We start from the raw sequence: 24,177 nt of genomic DNA on the forward strand, positions 1-24,177 counted from the left end.
AGATTTCTGGGTTCCGTAGATACCAATCTTTTCCATAACGTCACTTTGGAAAATCTTCCAGAACCGTATTCGGTACGGATTTCGAAGTGTCGGCCCACAGGTACTCGGATCGGCACGGGGCGGAAGAAGTTAGGAATGCGTGGAAGATAGTCACGGCTCCTCCCCCGCATCTACGCCCTTGAGTGAAAATTCGTGTTACAGAAATTACGCTTAAGAAAAATAAACTAATTTCTTGCGGCCGATATTCCGCCCGGCGTAAAATTCTCACCCGGTTTTTTCCCATCCGAGTCTATCCGTTACAATGTCGTCACATTGCAATTTTTGTTTAAAAAAATTGCCGATTAAACGAAACGTTCCGAAATAAATTGGTAAAAACGTTAGAGATCCGACACGACGTTCCGGACGTATGGAATTACGCTAAAATTGAATGGGAAAACAAACTATTCCGGCATAAAATTACGCCAAGAACTTCCATTCTTTCGTAAGTTGCGCTAAAAAGTGGAAATATTTAATTCCCAGCGCTTAAAATTTTGAACACTGGTAAACGCGTAACGACGACAAGCAAACCAACAATTTTTTGAACAGTTTTTAATATATGGAATGGGAATTACACTGTCACAATTAATGTGAGTACGACCGTCGTCCCTGGGGCTGCAAGAAAAAATCCGGCCGTCCCAGAGACGACGGGAAATTTCAATTTCTTACAGTTTAAAAAGTCGTATCAAAAAAGTTAGAAAAAGCGAGTAACAATCGACGGAAAAAGACTACAAAAACTGTGCATAGATAAATTGTGCAGTGTCCTCCAATTGTGCAGGAAGTTTTCGGATGGATTCCAATCGGAGGTCTGGTCGACCCGTGGCAGTGTCGAGGCTCTTCTGGCGCGCGTACGAAAAACGACTGTACTACGGATAATGGAGGAGGAGAAAAGATTTTGTCCGTCGTCGCTCCCGAGACGTAGAAAGATTTAACTAATAGAAAAAAAAAACGTGGACCCGGCCGCGTCCAAGCACATATTTACAGTTCGACGTGGTGTGTCCGGAGGGCCCGTCAGGTCTTCTTCCAGACGTAGAAAACGGTGAAGACGGCCACGGTCAGGGCGCAGATGGTTATTACGGCTTTCGGCACGTAATTGCCTAGGACGACGCCCTGAAAAATACGTTAGAAAATTAAACATTCGTCTTTTTTCTTTAAAAATTCCGTTCTGCCGGCCTACTGTCGATTTAATTAATTTAACGACCGCGGCTCTAAAATACCGCTGCGAAAATTAAATTTTATTGTCTATTGCCGTCAAAAATTACAACTGCAATCGATTGGATTCGACTAGTCTTCGGCTACAATATATAGGCCTATAACTAAACCGAACTGTTCGAACTAATTTTTAATCGGAAATACACTTACCCATCCTCCTTGCTGCTGCACCCAGGTGCAAACCTTCTCGGAGATGAAGCGCAGTGACCAGACGAACAGACACTTGACTTTGTCGGCGATTTTTTCCTTCAGCGCCCTGATCATGATATCGGTACAAAAGAAAAAGAGGGTGACTATCCGTTCCCGTCGGATGTCTCCGTCCAAAAACAACTCGGTCAGCAGATCCTGGAACTCGTCCCACGTTATGTGATGGATGTCAACCTGAAAAATATTACAAACGTTTTCCGTCAAATTCAATTTTCGGGAATGGGAAAAATTGTAATAGTTTTGTTTTTGCCAGATAATCCTAATGCGGTATAAGATTAATAGGGACTTTTATATTAAGATCTACGAATAAACAGGAAATCAAAGGCAACTTCTGTTTTCTGTTGCGAACGTCGGTTAACAGTGCCTTTGTAAAAATTACAATTTACATATCGTTACCGACGATATCCATAGCGAATATATAGAATTTATCATCGTCTGTTTAAACGTAATAATTCGTTGTTTGAGAAAGAAAGATAATCTACACTCGAAAATTAAAAAGTACTCCTCTGCGTAGCCAGGAAATTACTTTAAATTATTTTTTAATTGTAAATTAAATGAAATATACGAGAAAAAGTTAGTCTATCGAATTAAAGCTTAACTACACAACACTAATTAATGTATAGCCTAATTATTATTATACTTTATTTTCTTATCCAGTTATTGATTTGGTGGAAATAGAATAGTAGCAACCAATTACTTAAGTCCGGAGTCAAAAACAAAGCATCGTGCACGACTATGATTCCTGGCTGGAAAATAAAGACACATCCGAAAATGACAGGCTTTTAAACTTTTTACATTTGTTGTGACTACCAGTCAACCCCCTTATAACACTGTTGATTATTCCGTTTTATATGAATTCCGTGTTGTATGAGTCACTTAGATTTTACAAATACGTGTGCCGGGCTGTGAACGGCTCACGTATTTGTAAAATCTAAGTGACTCGTACAACATGGAATTTGTATAAAACGGAATAATCAACAGTGTTATAGGGGGTCGACTGTACTCACTTGTCAGTCTAGTTATACAAGTTAAGTGCTGGAAAGCAGACGGATGCGGCTTATCACTAACTGGGTTGGAAAAGGGGCCTCTCAAACAGACAAATTGCTCCAAAACTGAATAGACTTGTTAACGTAATCGACAATTTTTGTAGAGCGAATTAGGCCAGAACTAAATTTAAAAATTCACCCAGACGACCAAACAATCTAATGACTCGGTAAAAACGCTCCATTCTGAATTAAAGTAGGCTAAAAATTAGAAACGAATTGAGTGGAGAGAGAAAATTTCTTAATCTCGATGGCCCCGAGGACTAGCAATACTATTGGCACGACATTAGAAAATAGTTGCTCGTCGCAACATCGAGAAGAGGGATCGGAACGGTACGGGCAGCATTTAAATAGAATGGTGAAATGACTGTTGCGTTTGTAAATGGGTGAATAAGTGATGTCTTTTTACCATTTGATAAAGAAAAAAATTGGCGGGCCGTTCGGAATTTATCGACGAAAGCGTGCCCCGGTGCACCGTGCTAATTAAAACGTTTAAATGGTCTATAAGTAGGAGTTACGGATTGACTGGCGTGCATTCCCGACTCGAACCCGATAGAAGTTTCAGCAAGCACCCCCCAAACGTCTACGTTTGGGGGGGTGCTTGCTGAAACTGTGTATTCAAATGGCAAAAATAGACATCTGTCGAGAGTTAAAAATTGCTATATAATCAATGGGAGGAAATTGAGAAAAATTTTACGTAGGGGTTGTCCATAAATGTATACGCCTCCTCTTGTCCCAGTTTCCGTTACCTCCTCTCTTCGGACGTCCAACAAAATTCGACCCCCTTAAAACCTTTATCGCTTCATGAATGATAAATATCGTAAGTAGAGACGAAACATCGAGAAATTTTGAATTATAAAATGCGTAAACTGTGTAAAATTTAATGAAATTAGACAACGTCCACTAATGCTCGGCCCTTCGACTCAAAAGAAAGCAACTAAAGAACAATATTTAGCAAAACCATTTAAAATATTTCTAAAAACTATAACTAAATATAATTTACGGTTTGTCTAAATAGCACAATGGGTTAATACACTAATTATATTGTGTAGATGGGATATGGATTTTGTTAAGAATTGAATTCGTAAGTTTGTGCTTCTTTAAATCTCAGCAATATATACTTTGAATGTTTAGATATTTTTAATTTTGTAAACATTTTAAGATATGTGTGTTTGGATTGATAAGCAGTTTAAGCTACATAAAAATGGGCTCATTATTTAAGGAAACTCAAATTAATACTGTTGTTATTATTATAGAGGAAATATTTACTGCATGATTGATTATCTTTTAATATGAAAGTATTATCAGTTGTTTTTACTCATTTTATTAAAATAAAAATGCGCATTTTAGAGTGCCTTGCAACAAAAACATCACGTTTGTGTTCCCTGTTAAATTCAAGAAAATGTAATTCTTATCAACTGTGCAATTAGCCTTTAATAATTTTCTTAAAAATAAATCTGTTTACATTAAAAAATTTGTCTTTGGAGAGGTTAATATTCAAAATTAGATGAATTGGAAATATTATATTATTTATTATATAATAACAATTAAAGAAGAAATATGCTTTTTTACGCAGACTGTGTTTAGTGGATCCTTCTATCAGAATAATTTAATACATACAATTCTTATTATAATTTTAAAAGTTAGAAAACAGAACATATTTCTTCAATAGCTTTCAATTAATAGCTTTTTCAAATTCAGTTAAAGTCTTATTAAAAATATTGGTAACCAAAACATATGGATAAATTTATTGTAAGATGAAGCAGTCTTTGAATATTTTATAAAACTTTGTAAAAATGTATTTAAAAATATTTCCAACCATAAAATCCTTAAAAGTACTTGAAAAATATAGGAATTTTAATAATATATAGTTTATTTAACTAAAGAATTAGGTAAATAGGTATCATAAAACTTTCCATAAATTCCACAGGTACTGATTAAAAGTGTTTATGAAAAAAAATGAGACGATGATTTCTAATAAATCTGGCAACAACTTCTGCTCTTCTAAACTAAGTGACATTACATATTGCATATAGAAAGCCTGGCATGATTCTATAATTGGTCAAATTAAATAGAAAAGAATTTCAGATTTGAAAGTGCATGTAGTCTTCATAAACAAATCAGTACACTTGGGACATTTTGTGCCAAGTGTACTAATTTCAATTGTGCTTTTTTATTTTTCATAATTCTTGAAAAATTCATCTTGAAAATGCTGATTAAATATTAAATATAAAAATACTTTGTTCTACAAGAAAGAAAAATGTCATTTTTCACAAGGAAAATAACTGAGAAGTACACTGAAGAATATTAAACATCATAAAATAATTTTTTTCAAAATGATTCTTTAAATAAAAATGTAAACCAAACTTCTCTGACTTTTTCAGTAACTGATAAAATGGTTTAAGATTGACAAGATTATCATTTTGAATTCATTACAAGTTCAATTTATGTAAAACCCTAGTCAACTTGTTGATTCTAAAGCTGGAACTATCTTCTAAATACTAAAATTCACACCTTCCTCTCGCTTTCCATCATTCACTGATTAAAAACGAATATTTTTGGCTACCTTCAGTGGCCTGCGTTGGGTTAAGGAGATTCTATATCTTATGTCTATAGCAGGTTTGAAGTTTGGAAAAATGGCATTATTCCAAACTTTGAACCTGCTATAGACATTTCTATATAGAATCTCCTTAACTTGATGCAGGCCACTGAAGGTAGCCAAAAATATTCATTTTTAATTAATTAATCAGTGAATGCTGGAAAGTGAGAGGAAGGTATGAATTTTAGTATAAATCCTAATCATCACAGGAAATCAGAAAAACAATACATGAAGCCCTTAATTTAATATTCTAGACGATGGTTTGGTTATAAAAAATCACCTGAATAAGTCAAATTGAAGAGAAATTCCATACAGAATGTCAGTTTGATTAAGATCTAAAAATGTTACTTGTTAAGCAGGAAAAAGTATTTATTACTTCTAATTGAAATATTTTATTGTCTTTGCATTGTCATATTTCATTGAACAGTTCTAGAATTAAATAGTAAAATATTCATTTCAGTAAACTAAATTATTTCTCTTTATTACTAGAAGCATCATATGAAAATTTAAAACAATCTCATTTTAGTCAATTTTGACATAATTTTTAATATGTCTTCCATTCTTTTCAATTTTGTGTTTTGGGACAATATAATAAATTAGAATTTATATAATGAATAAACACAAAGAAGACATCAATTGGATTCTTTTTTTAGCAGAAAGAATCAGTATAGTCTTATCTTCTGAAACAACAACTTAAATCTAATTCAATATGATGGTTAGATTTGTAGAACTACCCTTACTTATATTTGGCCAATAGTCCTGAAATATATGGCCAGCCTCACAGCTGAGTCTTGCCAATCTGAGTTTAATATCCACCTTCCAGATCATATTTTGTACAATATATCAGTTTGCATAAACAAGCTGACAATCTATTCTTTGTTCATGTCCTAATTCCACCAGAAACTGACAGATGGTTGTCCACATTTCAAGGCAATCATTGTTGCCATATACGGGGTATGTATTGTAATTAAATATTTAATATATACATACAGTCATTTCTCAGTTTACTATCACTTGACATAGTTAATAAAATCTAATAGATTTCCTTGAAAAAATTATTTTTTTAAATATCCCATTAAGACTCAACAACTTAAAATAGTAAACTGAGAAATGACAACACACATCCAATTAGTATGTAAGAATAACTATTACTACAAAGCAGTGGTGCACTCAAAATTTAATCTTATCTGATGATAGAGACAGTACAGATAAACTTTTTAATGCAAATTCAATAAAATTTTCACCTTATGCAACTGCTAATTCATAAGTAATAGAAGATACGACATAATATAAACAAAAAATGAATTTAAATAAGAAAAATTTTTGAAAAATTTACTAGTGATGTTTTCCTTTTACTTTAGGAGGTGCCAGAGTCCCTTGGTCCCCCTCTAGATGCACCACTGCTACAAAGAGAATTTTAATTACTTATCAATGTTCACATATGCCTGTAAAAAATTGATGCTTCTGAATACATTTGTAAGAATAAAGATAAAAGTTATTTTTATATTAATGTCAGATATTCATAGAAATAATAGATGAAAAGATAAGTTAATAGAATTACTCTATTATTTTTAAACAACAACAATAATAATAAACTATCAATATTTAAAAAGTAAAGAAATGAACTGAAAAAAATTCTCCTAACACTGAATTAATAATAGTTTCAAAAAGTTTAAATAATTGAATCTAAAAAAGTGAGAACCTTATATATACTGCCAAATTTTTTTTTTATAAATCTTTTAAAAAGCAAAAACTTCTGCATTGAAATTTTCAAAAAGCATTACACAAAAATAAACAACATACTTTGCTATTTTATGATCAATAAAGCTCTCTTCCTTACAAAGATAAATCAGAAAATATTGTCATAACATCTGATGGAAGAATGCTTCTACAATATTTCTAATTTGCCAATTTGTGAAATAAAATGTCAATTTAAGATATTAAAATTGAACAAACACAAATATTTCATTCTATAAGAGTTTGGGCATCTATTAATCAAAATTAATAATAATTACAATAATTAATAAAATATTTATTTTATTTCCAAATAGATAATCAACCCTGTTTATACATTTCTCCATTGTACGTTTTTCACAATTATACATTGCTTTCTGCACTGGTACTTCCTCTATTATAAACACTTCAGTTACACATTTTTCATTTATATGATTTTACACTTACGTGTCATATTTTTCAGCACCATACAGCACTTTTTCTAACCTATGATTTATTCACTTTAAAATGGAAAAATTTAAGGCAATTATTAAAAAAAATGAAAAGGTGAATTAGGTTTTCACTTCAACTTAGTCCAAACTCATGGTAAATTACCAGCAGATGCAAATAATATGCATTGTGTTGTCATATGTTATGTATTATCTGCTTTACTCTTTCTGGTCTGAAAATTTTCCCATTTAGCACATCACCACACATTAAAATGTGGAAAGTGAAAATTTTCATAATGTGAACCAATTTTGATATGCAAATAAAAATCACTTTCTGGTTTATTTGTTTCACATAAATGGCAAACAATGTTTGAAATTATTCCATATCAATGTGAGCTAACCTTTAGAATAACTTCATTCATTTACATGATAAGTTTCGGCAAAAGGAAATAACTAATGTCACATACTGTATCAGACAAGTCTATTAATTTAAAAAAAATGAGAAACAAATAAAACTTGATCAACTTTTTAAAATCATGAGTTGATTTCAGACTGTTTTACTTTCCCTTTTATATGTTGTTCAAATGTATTATATAGTATATATATTAATTAAATTTTTTGTTAAGAATTATACATACAACTATACAAATTCAGTTAATTTATATAGTTGTTAATGTTAATTTGTGCTGCACTATACCTTTGCAATGACTATATTCACTTCAAAAGCAGTTCAAAAGTAGTTTTTCTCTCAGTTCACTTGAAAAATGTATAACAGGGTTTCATCATAATTTAAAAGCAAACTTGGAATATACAAAATCTATAGGAAAACAAGTGATTATAAATAGGTTATTATTAACTTTTCAATATTTATTAACATTTTTATGTAAAAGATTTCTATCATCATAGTTTGTCACTTATGTTTTGAAAATGACATCATAAAAGTGACTCCCATTCACTTGAAAACATGAAATATGTTTTCAAAGTATATTACATACAGAATGGCACAACATACTTTGAAGATACAAAGAATGCTTGTGCATAAATGAGGATCATTTGCATTATGCCATCTTCAAAACATAAATGACAAACAAACAACATTTGAAATTTTGTACATGAAAATTTATTAATAAATATTTAAAAGTTAATGATAGTCTATAAAATCATTCACTTTCCTGATGGAAATTTAATAGAAAGCAATATGCATTTAAAAATTTTACTTCTGAAAAAAGTAACTCACTTGATTAGCTCTTGCTCTGACTGCTTTCCTCTCTTCACTCTTGGCAAATTTTTCTGCCAACAGTCTAAGTTCTCTGCCTGCTTTGGCCCAGACTGGATTCTTGTAACCCAGTGGTGTACTAGAATGATAAAAATAAAATAGACATTAGATACAGGTTTAAAAACAACTTTGAATCAAGTATAAAATATAACTTTATTTTGGTTTAATTTAAATCAACAATTTAATTTATACAATAAGTATTTGTTTTAAAATTATAATGTATTTGAATATATTAATTTTTACTTTAGTACAGTGATACCTCAGTTTTCGTCGATAATCCATCCGAAAACAATCGGCAAAATCTGAAACCGAGGAAAACCAAGGCAATTATTTCCATATGAATCAATGTAAATCCAATTAATTCGTTCTAGACACTCCAAAATACATACCAAAAATAGATTTTACAGAGAATGAATATAGTATTTTAATACTAAAAACAATAAGAAATTAATATAAAATGAATACAGTAATACCTTGACTTACGCTACCCCGGAGTTATGCAATTTTCAAATCTCGTCAATTCGTCTTTTGTTTGAGTGCCACACAACCCTTGATTACTCACTTCTCCCACACTATTGTTCAGCTTACGTGTTCGGATGTGTCGCGCGGAATCGACACATAGCTACAATTCATTTTGTGTTATTTATTTCTGTGTTTGTTATATCTATGGAGACTCGAGAGACTTTACTTTGTCATCCAAATGAAGTAAAACTAATTCTTCTGCATCAAACAAGAAAAGAAAAACTTTATCTTTGGAATGTAAAGTTAACATTGGGTATGTTCGTAAAGTCGAACGAGTTAAACGAGAATGACGTCATCGTTATTCCTATTTCGTTAGACTTTTCGAACGATTCGTTACTAACGCGTTTAACTCGTTTGACTTTACGAACGTACCCATTATTAAAGACTTCGATACAAAAATGAAAATTTGTGAATTGGCAAAGAAGTTTGATCTACCGGAATTGTCGGTCAGAACAATTATAAAAGGCAAAGAAAAAATTCTCGAAGCTGTGAAAAATGCTCAATCTTTAAATTCAAGCATCATTCGTAAACGTCACAGTATTATCGCTGAGATGGAAACAATGTTAAAATTATGGCGTAATAATCAAGTAAATGTGAAAAATTGTAAAATAATATAGGCCTAATTTGTTATACATACATATTATCTAAGATTTTATTAAACATTATTTTCTAAATTATTGTTTTCTTTAGTCGCCGGCCCCAATTAAAAATTATTTGTATGTATTTATATGCGAAATTATACCCCGACTTACGCGGTTATCGCTCGGTCCCACCTATTGAGTAAGTTTGGGGTATTACTGTATAAAAGACTAATATAAAGAATAAATGAACATTTAACATGGCATTTGAAGGGCTGCTGGCTCTGAAAACTTTCTTTTGTCCCACGATGGAGCTAAAAGGAAAGGAAAGTAATGGAATTGTTTGGCTAGATGCACAGGGCAATGCTCACACAATGAGAAACAATGACACACTGAACAGGAAAACATAGGGCGACCCTTACTGAACCTCTGAGTAGTCGTTTTGCATAAATTATCTTCTGCATGCCATTCCAGTTACATATTTCCACCTTGTTTTCAAAACTAGAGATCCATTTTACGACATTCTTTCTGTAGTCACCACTGAACGTTTCAAGGGATTCATCAACATCTCTAAAGGTAAACATTGGCTAAAAGAGTACTTACTTCTATGTTGCATAATATCACTATCTTCATCCTCACTTTCGTCAGCATCACCGTTGCTTTGCATGTCGTTGTCTCTGACATTCTCAATCAAAAGTACCACCTCCAATCTTTGCACAAACTCTCTCTTGCTACCCATGGTTTTCAATTTTCATTGTCTTAGTTCGCTTTTCAGATCAACACATTTAAGATGTTTCACATCCATCATCGTATTGTCCTTAGTTACAACAGTCAGTCATAGTTATTCATTGTTCACTACAGTGTCACTAACTCCACCATCTTGTCTGGACTCCATTGCCCTTCTAAAAGTTCTTGTATGAATTCTTAATATCCCGGACGAGCCCCAAAATTTGTAGGAATAGTGATTGAGATAGAGAACTAGAAATGACAATAATCCAGCATTCATAAACATCTTGATAGAATGATAATATTCTTGCCTTCGTAACATCTTTTTGTCCTTTCTTACTTTCGCACTGTCACCAACTATCATCCTGTTCACTTCTCCCCTTACTTATCCCTTCTCTCCTGTTCTCCTCGTCTCCCCTGCAATCCCTTGTAAATTTATTTTCTTAACAGTTTAGGAATGTTACTTATCTAAACCCCACATTAGTAATATCAAGTTCAATACTATTTACAATGTTTTGCATTATTATGCACCAGTGCATATAAATCATTTTTTTGACTTCTGAACAGGAATCATGGTAAATACATTTATATCTTGCTCTTAATTTGTTATAAAGCAAACAATATACCTTTAATAGTGAGTAACTGTTACACACTGTTAAAAAAATAGAGTAAATGGCTTGCTTTATTAACTTAAATGTAGTGGCTATTTTGATTTTATTAATTGGTTATATAATATATATTATTTGTTTTATTAAAATAAAAATGTGTCTTTACAATGTTTTAATTTCTTCTGAAAGACTATTTTACTTTGATTATAATAAAGATATATCAAATATTATTTGATGCATTTTTAAAGAATAAAATTTTCATGTTAACTACTGAATATTGTATTTACTCAAATCTAAGATGCACATTAATTTCTGCATGCTCACTTACAATGGAATTAGTGACAGAGAAGTAGCAACCTCCAGTGCCATGTGCCTCTAATTATGACACATTAATTTGGATTCTAAGACATAGCCCATTTTCAGAGCTACAATCTGAAAAAAGTGACAAGTAAATGCAGCAGTTTATGCATGTTTCTATGAAATTTGATAAGAATTCCAGGATGAAAATTTCTGCAAATAGATTTATATACAGTACTAAGGGTACTTTTCTCACTTGTTTAAAAATTTCATGATGCTTCATCAATTCTTGGTTTGGCTTTTTTTTTGGATAATTGAAAAAATGTTTGACAATTTTAGTTAAATATTCTAAACATATATTGATATAAAAATTTTTAAATAAAATTGATTTCTTTTGGACTTTAACAGCAAAAAAAATTTTTTATACTACTTTGTAAAAACTTAATAAATTCTCAATTGATAGAACTGAATAAAATAAATTAAACTAAAATCTCTAAATCTAAATATTGTACACAAATCATAATGTCCAATCCACATTTACCAATATAATAGATAAAAAAAGATTTAGTGAACATTTATTTACACAAATGTTTTCAGCTTGCTGAAAAAAACGCATTCCTCTGACAAACTATTCAGCATGATTATAATGTTCTACATGTACTGTACCGTACCTGATAAAACAAACTGTTAAATGTGTTTAAATAAAACAGACTAATTAAATTTTGAAAATTGAAGATTATACTTATTATTATTGTTTCTTATTATTTTTCAACTTTTCAATAAAGCAAAGTCCAGAGTACTTTGTCTCACTATATCATATTATTTATTTAAACACTTTAAAAAGTTTTATTTTAGCAATTTAATTATTATTATTTTTATATATAACATTGTATATAAAAGAAGTCAATAATAGTCAAAATAATAGTCAATAAGAATATCATTTTAATAAATGAAAAATTGGAAATTGCATTACCTACAAAATTGTAAAATATGTCAGAAGTATTATAGTACAGGCCATGTGAGCTGTAAAAAGATGTGTCTCACATCAAGTATAAAAGACACAGTCAAGGATTAAGAATTTTTTATCTCAACAGACATAAATCATGGCAAAATTTGCAATTGTTTCTTTGAAAAATGTCACTAAAATTGGAGATAAATTTTATGACACCCAAAATTAAAACCATATTTAGCTATTCATTGCATAGTAATGTTCAATATTTTGATTTTCAAAAAAATTCATTTGCAAAGCAAAAATAGAAAATATTCCCCATAAAAAGTTCTTAAGACTTCAAATTCTCTTCTGGCAGAGATTTAAAAATTTAACAAACTCCCTTTTTTAAGTAGGTGTCTTATAAAAATCATTTGCGGCAAGGTCTATTAATTCTAGTGATTTTCAAAAGTATGCTTTGAACTAATACAATTGTTGATATCAAAATGTGTCAGTGAAAACAGGAATGCACACCAGATAAAGATGCTTCAGAATCATATTTAGCACAAAGGCTGAAGGTTAGACCTTCCTGGTTTACACTGTTCTTCAAAGAATGAACAAAATGATCATACATTTTAAAATATCCTTTCTACATTTTTCTAAGTATGACTTTTACACAGAATTAATCTTTTCAACTGAATAAATTTTCAAAATATTCTGAAACTTTCTATTATTGAGTTTTAGTCATATATAAAAAGTAAATCTAAATTCTAATAATCAAACTTAATTCTAAAATTAATATAATTGTTAACATTGTAGCATAACTGCCAAATTAGTTTTGTTAATTAAAAAAGCTGATCAAAATATATCCTTAAAAATATAGTGTTTAGATATTTTGAATTTTTGTCTTTTATTATGCATACAGCACTGAGAAAAACACTTTAAAATTAATATAGTGAACAGATGAGAAAATTGATTCAAAACAAACTTTAGAGTACAAAAAAGGCAATTAAACCCAGCTAAGATTTAAAAACTGGAAGATCAACAAAAAACAAATAAATAAAATTAATAGAATGCACTGAACTGTACTGTACATCAGACTGATAATTTAGAGATTTATTTAGAAGTGTTTCATCATTTTTTTATATTCCTTTCTTTTGAAAATAACTTTAAAATACTTTAATATATATGAGAATTAATTTTATTCATAAAATAAAAATTATATGCAAGATAGTTTAGTAAATTCAATTATTTAAAGATAAACACTTTCAAATAACTGGAAGTGAAAGTATAAATGTAAATAAAACCAACAAACAGGTGTAACAAATTGCAGAAACAGTTGCTATTTATAAACAAAACAGGTGAAAAATTCTTTATTGTAAAATGAGAAATTTTGTTAAAAACAAATTAAAAATAGTGACATTGGTATTATAAAATTACCATTTGTTCAATTCCATTTTTTATTAAAAATAAGACAAAAATCAATTCAAGCAGAATGTAATTTTTCATTAAAATATTCTGTTCTATAATATGCTACTTAAATATTGTCTCCCTTGTATGAAAATTATTATTATACAGCAAAGAATACTAAAAGTTTAATATAATCATACTGATACACCATAATTCATATTTCATTATATTAATAAACTCATTAAACTAAGCTAATATGAATTCAAATTTAAGTGGTGGTATTTTTTTTGTAAATGTTATTAAATTAATTAAATATCTAATGATTATCAAAAGAACTATGGTAGTAGAGACAGATGAATAAAAAAAATAACAAAATTGCAATTTCACTTGCAGAAATAGGTTAAGTGCAACAATTTTTAAAATTATATAATATAAAAAATAATAAACTAAATGTAGTATTTTATCATCATAAATTAAAATCAACTTATATTCTGCTTTATTTTGCTAGGAATTACACACAGACCAATTTGGAAGTCAAAATTTAATCTTATCTGATGATAGAGACAGTGCATTTTCTATCAACCTTTGCTGACTTTTTATAAATAATTTGTGTCATTAATGCAGAAATACTATATTTTAAATATAAAACTTTTCATTATATATAGGACTTTCCTCCTTATACTAACATAAAATCACCATACATCTTTCCCACAAAGATTATAAGTATTTGCTTGAAAACTTTAATTTTAAAAAAATAACGTAACCAACACTTTATTGTTTGCTGAGGGAGTTTTATTAAAAACAAACGTTTTTGATCCACTTAACGGATCATCATCAGGCTAGAACATACGAAACAAGTACACTCACCAACGTTGGCGAAGACGGCCGAAAAAATGGAGATATACAGGAGCAAACTTAAAGAAGGATGCATTAATGCTAGGGATGCGGAAGGTCTTCCCTCGGCTTGGAAATTTGCCGTTAAAAAAGCTTACAAGTAGCGCATCAACTGAAATATGATATGTATTTGATTTAAAAGGAAACTTAGTAGCTTCTATTTAGCTATGATAGATCGTATTAATGTTTAGTCTTTGTAGTATATTTTTTATTATTAGGTATCGTTTGAAATTTATTTTTTATTCTTATTAATTGATTTGTTATCAGTTTATTGATATTTTTGAATTTTTGAACTTATTGTTCCATTTATTATGTATTCCATTTTCGTATGTTCTAGCCTGATGATGATCCGTTAAGTGGATCGAAAACGTTCGTTTTTAATAAAACTCCCTCAGCAAACAATAAGGTGTTGGTTACGTTATTTGTTTATTTTTGCTGGGTACGATTGTATTCAACTTTAATTTTATTCAAAGTATTTCTTAACTAAAGGGGGATGAAAACTATCTTTCCATTTTTCTTTTTTGAAATATTTAAAATTAATTTCCAAAAGAATTCAATAAATAAATACCTCTCTCAATAGACCAATATCCTTTACAAAGTATTTTCTTACAATTCTTTTATATTTTTATACTGTAGATAAAATAAACCCATAACTATTTTTGTTGCTTTAAGTTATTAACAAGGTCAAACTTATTTATCCATTTTTTTACAAACTATTTTTATTACATTCACATATCAACAAGATTATGTGGATGAATGGACAAGTCCCGTGTCATCTATGTTATTATATCATGCATTTTAAATTTATCTATTTAAAGTTTAATATGTTTTCTACTTCAAAATATTATTTTATAGAAATAATTTACTCTATATAATATTTATATCATTTCATTAAATAAACAACATCCATTAAATGCATAAATACACCACTGATGAATATTTAAATTATTTTATTGCTGTTGTATCATTTTCATATTCTTTTTTTAACTTAAAAAACATTTTGAATTGCCAGTGCTACTACTTTTTAAAATTTTAATATGTAATGTCTGTGTATATTTGTTTAATCAAAACATTAAATCTGACAAATATAATTAATAAGATATTAGAACAAGTTCTTATTTTTCCTCTGTTATATATATAACTCTGATCAGAAACCGTGAGGAAGGCAACGGGAAACCACCTCAGCTATACTTCCCTTGTTAATGGAAAGCAGAAAACCTATTTATCATACTGGCAAATATGGGACTCATCTCCAAAAGAAAGGTGTCATGCCTGGAGGGAAAGTTATGGGGCTTCCACACGAAACCCCCATAGGAAAAATTCAAATAGGAACATGGAATGTAAGAACCATGCTTCGATCAGGTAAGTTGGAAAATGTCAAGAGAGAAATGAAGAGGCAGAATTTGGATATTCTTGAGCTTAGTGAAGTTAGATGGGAGGACAGCGGTGATTTTTTTAGCGATGAATTCAGGATTATTTATTCTTGTGGAACTAAAGGAAAGAATGGTGTAGCATTTATTTTAGGTGAGAAGGTTGAAAGAATTGAATGCAGAGGTGACAGAATTTTAATGATTAAAATAAAAAGTGATCCCATGGATATGATGATATTTCAAGTATACATGCCTACTGGAGACTATAATGAAGAAGTAGAAGAAATTTATGACCAAATTGAAGATATAATAGAAAATGATAAAACTAAGAAATGCCTAATTGTTATAGGAGACTGGAATGCATCTGTAGGAGGAGGAGGAGGAGGAGATGGAAAAATTGTGGGCAAGTTTGGGCTAGGAAATAGGAATGAAAGAGGCGAACGACTAGTTGAATTTGCTACCAAGCATCAATTAATAGTTGGAAACACATGGTTCAAACAATCCAAACATCGACTATACACTTGGAAAATGCCCGGAGACATTGGAAGGTATCAAATAGATTATATTCTTATTCAAAGTCGTTTTAGGAATGCAGTCAAGAAAATTCAGACATATCCAGGAGCAGATGCAGATTCTAATCACAACTTATTAACTGCAGATATTGTGATGAAATTGAAAAAAGTTTTGAGAGCTAAAAGAATAAAAAGATGGAATTTGGAAAAGCTAAATGGAAATACTGGATTAAATTTTAAAGAAAATCTGGAATATAAATTAAAAGAACTTCCATATGACTTTGTGAGTTTGACCCAAATGAAAATTGGAAAAGAATTAAAGATATAATAAAGGAATCGGCTGAAAATTTTCTTGGATATGTAAATGGTACTAGAATAAAAAAAACCTTGAATTACTCAAGAAATGATTGAGAAAATGGATGAAAGAAGAAATTGGAAAAATATAAATAATGAAAAAGGAAGAATGATGTACAAGAAGCTAAATAATGAATTGAGGCGTGAAACTGGAAAAGCTAGAGAAGCTTGGTTAAGTAAGGAATGTGAGGAAATCGAAGAACTGAACAAAAAAGGCAGCTATGATCTATCATACAAAAAAGTCAAAGAACTAACAAATGATCACACCCACCAAATTCTGAGTATTGAAGACAAAGATGGAAAAGCACTTTAAACCCCAACTGATATAATGAGCCATTGGAAAGAATATATTGGAGATCTCTATGTAGAGAACACCAAACCTAGAGTTAAAATTGGAAAAATCTTCTCAAATAGCTAATGATGAAAGAAGACCTATTATCATGAAAGATGAAGTTGGATTGGCAATTAAAGAATTGAAAAACAAAAAGTCAGAAAGAATAGATGGAATACCAGCTGAATTTCTAAAAGGGTTAGGCAAGGAAGGAATCGAGAAAATAACAGACTTAGGCAATCTCATATATATAAAACAGGAGAATGGCATGAAGACTTTGCTCAAAGTATTTTAATACCTATATCAAAGAAAGCAAAAGCTAAAAAGTTTAGTGATTTTAGAACAATTACTTTAATTTCACATGCCTCAAAAATCCTTCTTAAAATCATTAACAGAAGACTCTACAACAAGGCTGAAACATTTCTATGTGAAGAACAATTTGGATTCAGAAAAGGAACAAGGGATGCTATTGGCCTCTTGAGAACAATCTGTGAAAGAAACATTGAGGTTAATAAGGATATGTATATTGGCTTTATTGACATGGAAAAGGCTTTTGATATGATTAACCGGACAAAGCTAATGGAAATCTTAAGAAAAATAGGAACAGATTGGAGAGATAGAAGACTCATTGCTTCACTTTATATGAATCGATCTGCCATTATCCGAACAAAAACTGAAGAAAGCAAACCATGCAGTATTGGAAAAGGAGTCAGGCAAGGGTGTACACTTTCACCTACTCTTTTTAACATTTATCTTGAGGAATTAATGAATGAAGCCATAAGTGAGGACAGCCTCGGAATTAAAATTGGAGGCCAATTAATACAAAGTATTAGGTTTGCAGATGATATTGCTTTACTTGCACCAAATGAACAAACTCTACAATGTTTGGTAACAAAACTCAACAAAACTTGCAAAAAATTTGGAATGAAAATTAACATAGCTAAAACAAAAGTGATGAAAGTTGGAAGGCTAATTAGCAAAGATTTGAAAATCCTAATTGATGGAAACAAAATAGAGCAAGTTCAACATTTTAGGTATCTTGGCAGCATTATTCAGGGAGATGGCAGATGTGAAAAAGAAATCAAAGAACGAATCAGGGCTGGAAAAATGGCTTTTTATAAGAAGAAGAACCTTCTTATTGGAAAAATGAACCAAACACTTAAAAAGAAGTTAATAAAATGCTTTTCCTGGAGCATAACTTTATATGGAGCAGAGACTTGGACCTTAAGGAAAAAGGAAACAAACTACCTTGAAGCATATGAAATGTGGTTATGGCGAAGAATGGAGAAAATCAAGTGGACAGAAAAGGTTAAGAATGAAGATGTTTTAAATTTGGTCCAGGAACAGAGATCTCTTTTAAAAACAATACAAAGAAGAAAAAATAACTGGCTAGGTCATATATTGCGAGGAGAAGGATTAATGCGAGTGGCATTAGAAGGAAAAATTGATGCAAGGAAACAAAGAGGAAGAAAAAGAAAAGTATTGATAGATGATGTTTTACTAGGCAAAACTTATAAAGAAATAAAAGAGGAAGCCCGAAATAGAGAATGTTGGAGAAGGAGAATTCTATAATTTGACTGCTTTCCACGGACCTGTCCTAGGACAGAACACCCATGAATGAATGAATATATATATATCTATACTTTCCCTCTGTAGAGGGAAAGTATGGCAAATGGTGAAAAAAAATAACCCCTCCAGATTTTTACTTTCTTGGACTTGGAAACCTACAACATCAAGAAATGCAAAAAAATTTGAGGGTTTCTTCTGTATGTATGGATATTAGTGTGGGGAGAACGGCATGATTTTGTCCACCCTCTTTGAAGCTTAACTCCGGTGCTTTTTGTTGAAATTTTCTGAAATTTTGCAGGGAGGTTTGTTTATTAGGGGGTTGATACTATTAAATTTTGGTGGTCAAGGAGGTGGAAGATAAAGAGGGTCATGTGTATCTCCAGTAGAGTCAGACTTAATGATGATTTTACTTGTCATTAAGCATTCACAATTTTTTTTATAAAACCCATCCTTACCCTCAAAATTGAGCTATCTGGCATTTTGTAATAGTTAAAAATATAAAAAGTTTTTAAAAATAAAATATGATAACAAATGGCATCATCAAACATTGCCGGGAAATTAAGCAACTGGCTGCTGGATTTTTTTTCTTTTCACATGAAATCCAACATAAAGCAGAATACAACTCTATTTCAATAATAATTTCTATAAAGGAGAGGGAGAAAAAATTAAATTGTCGCAAACTAGATTAAAGTGTTTGTATTGCAAATGATGATATAATTTTGTAGAAAAAAAAGAATAAAATGCAAGATGGTATATATGCTATTTGACAGATTCAAAGGAGAACTTTACCTAATGTTATTTTCCAATGGTTCATCTACCTGATGTAATAAACCAATTTTTCTCCCGTTTTATTATATAAAGCAATATAATTCTTTGTATAGTACCATATTTATTTAAATCTCATATTATGAATAATTAGTCAAATAAATAAATAAATTCATTCTGAAACACAAAGAAATAAATTTTTTTTTTTTTAAATTTCATCATCAAATAAACTGTCAAATAGAAATTTAATCTTTCACGTTTTGGAAACGCCAAATCCTATTAACAATATTTATCTATTTTTTAATTATTCTTCATTTGTTTTTAGTTCTTTTAAGAAGTTATATGGATTTTAAAACAGGATTAAACTGAAGAATCAAAAGTTACATTCATACATCATCTTACCAATAAAATTAGGAATAATATTCAGTTACAGACTAATCTGGTTTTTCCCATTTTTTTTATTTTTAGAAAAAGCTACATCATGCAGACAAACTATAATACTCTTAGGAAATAACAGTTGCAATTCAAGTTTAACAATTTAATAGCCAAATAGTCATATTAAACCATTTAAAAATCGTTTATATTAGAAATTAATTTCTTAAAATATCCAAAAGCTCACTATTTTATAATATACATTTAAATGCGATTTTACGAAAAATTTTATTGAAATATTTTTAAACTCTTTTTTTTTATTATAAATAACTGCTTAATTAATTTTTATAATAGAAAAATGTTGTTTATTAACACTAACTAAAAATATATTCTTTATCTAAAGTGTCTCATTAATGAGAAATTACTTGTTGCTGTCAAATTTCCGTTATTACCGAAAAGTCACGTGCTTATGTTAACAGAAAAAACGATGATTTTAAATCATTCATATTTAGCTTTTAGGTGTATAATTTCCATTAATTGTTCCATCAATTTTGTTTTAATTTCAGATTTAGATCAAATAAACCTGTTTTAACAAGAAAATGAAAACAAAAACGGAGTGTTTTCTATATCCTTTGAACCTTTTCAACGGCTAGCTATCAAAGATGAGTCATACGCGCTTTAAGGTCATCGGATTGCTTAATGAGTAGGGACCCCCGAACCAAAACGCATATAAACACGTTAATTTTATAAATTTTGAAGACAATAAATTATTTTTTGAAACTTATAAAAAGATTCAAAGCTCAAATTCTACTCGAAAAATCGTTTCACAAATTATGCGATCCATTGATGCTTCTTAACTTCTTAGTTATACAAAAGTAAAATAACTAATATATATATATTTTTATAAAAAAACAAGGAACAGGAAAAGTTGTATTTTTTTACTCCAGATGTTATATCCGGGATATGACTGCGCCCCTTAAAAACTTTGTCGGTATATACACGTGGTTATTTATATATAAAAACAGGAAAGAAAAGATAAATAGACGACTTTGACAGTTCTCACTCTTTAAAAACAAAATAAAACAACTAAAAATTTGAGACTGTTTTTACATAGTAAACAATTTAGAGACGATTAACACTAAACTTTTATCATAGTAGTTCTTCCAGTTTTTTTAGAACTGTTAATTAAGAGCCATACATCTAAAAATATCTACGATTTCCGAGGATGATGCAATAACCGGGTTCTTTCAACTCTGTGACGAAGGTGGTTTCCCGAATTTTTTTGTACATCGAAACCAGTTTATTAACAGATAAACGTTTGTTTATTCTTATATCGGCATGATGTCATTCGCGGGAAAAATTATTGATAAAAAATTGATAAATCCCAGAAAAATTATTTACACAAGTTGATGAATCATGTCATTATAACCAAAGTAGAACTCGATTTTCGGCGAGAGGAGAAAATATGCAACGATTATTAACTACATAAACGATAAGCTGTTTTGAATCAATTAATGATTGAAGTTATTTGTATTATTCACTAAAAATATTTTCGAAAATATACTTTCTAATAAAAGCTTAATATAAAATTAAATTTGCTTCACTAAATATATTAAACGGTATATTTGTTACGTCGATAGATATAATTTAAGGATTTAAAAATTTTGGAAGAAAAAAAATTTTGATTTTCATCACGTCAAATTCTTACGAAGTGCAAAGAATTGTATAATTTACGAAAAATCAAAATGGGATCTGAACAGTACGTAGGATTTTTGCTGATTGTTGACAGGATTAAAGTCATTTGTACAGAGTAAATAGACTGATAAATGAAACGCTTCTTATGAGAAAATTCTAAAATTTAAAACAAATTTAAACTCACCTAACACTTAGATCGTTTTCGAAGGATGATCCGCAATCAGCTTGGTCGCCATCAGCTTGAAGCAAGGGTTCCACGTTGCTTCTATAACGGGAAGGAATGTTTGCGCTAATTTGCAAATATTGATTTTGAAGTCCTTCTTGCTGGACTTGACTCGTTACAAAATCCTGAAAGAGCATGTGTCCTTCTGCCAGTGTTTCTTCTTCGGAAGGAGAAGGAGTGAGAATTGGCAGTGGCAAGTGCCTTCCGAAGTTAAGTGTCAGGCCGGAACGAGATGCTCTGTTACGGGGAACACTGCGAGCACAGTACATATTCCCTTCGTTTTCTTGTTCGTCCTCACAAGAAACAGTATCTGGTATGGCCATTTCTAATTTCCAAGTAAAACGACTAAAAAGAAGTTAAAATAATATTTCATTGTTTCTTTTATGAAATACATGCTATTATTTAAATATTTTAAAAATTATTTATTGAACTACATTCTAATAATTTTTGTTATTAAAAAATACATTTTCAAGAGTAAAGAAACTGAATCAAAAATTTAAAATTTAATTTAAAAAAATCAAAGATAGTATATAAATTTTTTTGGAAATAATACAGTAAAACTCCAATTATCCGAATTGCCTTCCGATTTTGTTAAAAATAAATAGGCATGTATGTATATATATATATATACCGTATATACATAAAAAGTACATTTTTTTAAATAAATGTAGAAAATAAATTACATTCGTTTGTAGGTACTATATACTTATTTACACATAATTACACAAGTACATAACGAGGTGTTTGGATAGAAAAATAAATGACTATTTTAAGCAAAAACTCAATTATCCGGATATGCGGAATATCCGGACGGTCCGAATCCCATTAATTCGAATAATTGGTGTTTTACTGCAGGCTAATGATTAGTAAACTCTTCTAAAAGAAAAACTACGATGAGATTATCATACTTAACTTCAATTTGATACTTCAGTAGAATACGTGAATTATTTTTAAATTTCTCCCATATTCAATTTAAAAAGCTGTATGCATTTGAGGCATTTTCTTTCGTTTCGTACAGAAAGTAGTTTCCCTTTACTTCAATTTGGCATCATTTCTTAAGAGGCTGTTATAAACGTTACGGAAATCCTCAAAGGATGTACTTAACAGACGAAAAAAATCGGATATAACTGGCTGGATCGAACATAGTAATTTACAAAACTTATTAAAATATTTCCCAACGTATAAAGAATTATTTTTATTTAAAGGTGGATAGATAGAAAAAAAAATCACGGTTAATCCTCAAAGGATTTCAGTAACGTGTATAACAGCCTTGAAGAGATGACGTCGAATCTACGTTAAGTGATCATTTTCTGTACGAAACTCATAACGCACATTTAACACAAAAAAAAAAATTCAGAATTTAAAATTTATGTTAAATTAAAATAGCTAATTAATCCTATCTAAATTTTTCAACATTCCTACCTTCAAATAAAAATTTTTAACTACAATATAATAATAATAATCATCATCATATTAGAATACAGTAACTAAAAAAATTACCTAGTTAATGCATAAATTTGGAAAGAGCACGATAACATATAGTACAAGAGAACTGTATATAAAAATATTTCTTTATTAATTTAAACATACCTAATGAAAATTGTTGAAATACTAAAGAAATAAAATCTGAAGAATAAGTTTAGAAAATATTTAATTAATATATATAAATTTATACGAAAATCTGTTAAAGTGAAATTCGATAAGTCACGTTTGTTTTATCGATAAAAAAAATGAAACAGCAGCAGGAAACACGTGAACACAAAAATCACACCAAATTAATCCCCATTATCAATACACACTACAATCGAGATATAAATAGTTTTATCCGTAACATTTTTCTCACCGATAAGAAGATAATAGAATGTTACGTTCTTTGTAATTAGTAACAGATGTAAATTTATATCACAGGATAATTACGGATTGGCTCCACCATGCAAGTTTGGATGGGTGACGTCACCAAATATCCATCTCTTAGCTTACTTTGTTTGTTTACGGTTTCAAACAGCCGTAACCAGACTCAACACGTCACATCATGCAAAATCACGCTTTATTTATTAAATCCGACTCCACGATTAATACTGATTAATGATCGACTCAACGGAGATAATTCACTCAAACTGATGATTTTAAACGGCTTTAGTATCTTAACACTTAATTAAATCGTTATAAATATGAATTAACATTATAAAAAAGAGTTGCTTTCGGAATCAAAAGAATAACTTTAAAGCTAAACCAAAAAACCAGACGACAATTGTCAACAGATTAGGGTTAATTCTGACAGACTTACTTTATCAATTAACGGTGGACTGGTAGCTTATCCTTCTTCTAAAAGCCAACATTCGCGTAATAAACACTTTAAATAGTTGGATAAAAGCGAAATTCGAGCTTGCTTTCGATTTACCATCAACGTCCTTTCGTCTACAAAATGATCTTTTGCTTTTCAATTCAACCTCCACTCGGTCCGTGACGTCACGCAAAACATTCCATA

The 24,177-nt window shown here is 30.0% G+C and overlaps 2 protein-coding genes across 5 annotated transcripts in view; one reads left to right on the forward strand and one right to left on the reverse strand.

The window, feature by feature from the left end:
• LOC111640325 (cilia- and flagella-associated protein 161-like) overlaps positions 1-6,583 on the forward strand; it is a 63,569-nt gene extending 56,986 nt beyond the window's left edge. For 3 of the 4 annotated variants that reach the window (XM_023386335.1, XM_023386338.1, XM_023386337.1), the window contains one exon: positions 62-1,194. In XM_023386335.1, the coding sequence (XP_023242103.1) occupies positions 62-182 (121 nt within the window). In that variant the 3' untranslated portion in view covers positions 183-1,194. Of the gene's footprint in view, positions 1-61; positions 1,195-6,458 lie in introns of those variants that run through there. The other variant, XM_023386336.1, reaches the window with a different exon arrangement.
• On the reverse strand, positions 679-24,177 carry LOC111640326. The gene is made up of 5 exons (XM_023386340.1): positions 23,977-24,177; positions 21,651-22,034; positions 8,497-8,614; positions 1,399-1,629; positions 679-1,146 (listed from the first exon to the last, which is right to left on the reverse strand). Exons 2-5 carry the CDS (start codon positions 22,010-22,012, stop codon positions 1,048-1,050), a joined length of 810 nt encoding a protein of 269 aa, XP_023242108.1. The 5' UTR covers positions 22,013-22,034; positions 23,977-24,177; the 3' UTR covers positions 679-1,047.

The sequence above is a fragment of the Centruroides sculpturatus genome, unplaced genomic scaffold (genome assembly GCF_000671375.1).
Source record: "Centruroides sculpturatus isolate CEXI.00-Female unplaced genomic scaffold, Cexi_2.0 scaffold1414, whole genome shotgun sequence".
Classification (NCBI taxonomy): Eukaryota; Metazoa; Arthropoda; class Arachnida; order Scorpiones; family Buthidae; genus Centruroides; species Centruroides sculpturatus.

Bases quoted from the DNA above. Each gene is read 5' to 3' on its own strand.
- LOC111640326 (XM_023386340.1), bottom strand. From the start codon at position 22,012: ATGGCCATACCAGATACTGTTTCTTGTGAGGACGAACAAGAAAACGAA. The intron at 1,630-8,496 runs GTGAGTTACTTT...AATATTTTTCAG, and splicing joins TCAGAGCAAGAGCTAATCAA to GTTGACATCCATCACATAAC. The intron at 1,147-1,398 runs GTAAGTGTATTT...CGTATTTTTCAG, and splicing joins TGCAGCAGCAAGGAGGATGG to GGCGTCGTCCTAGGCAATTA.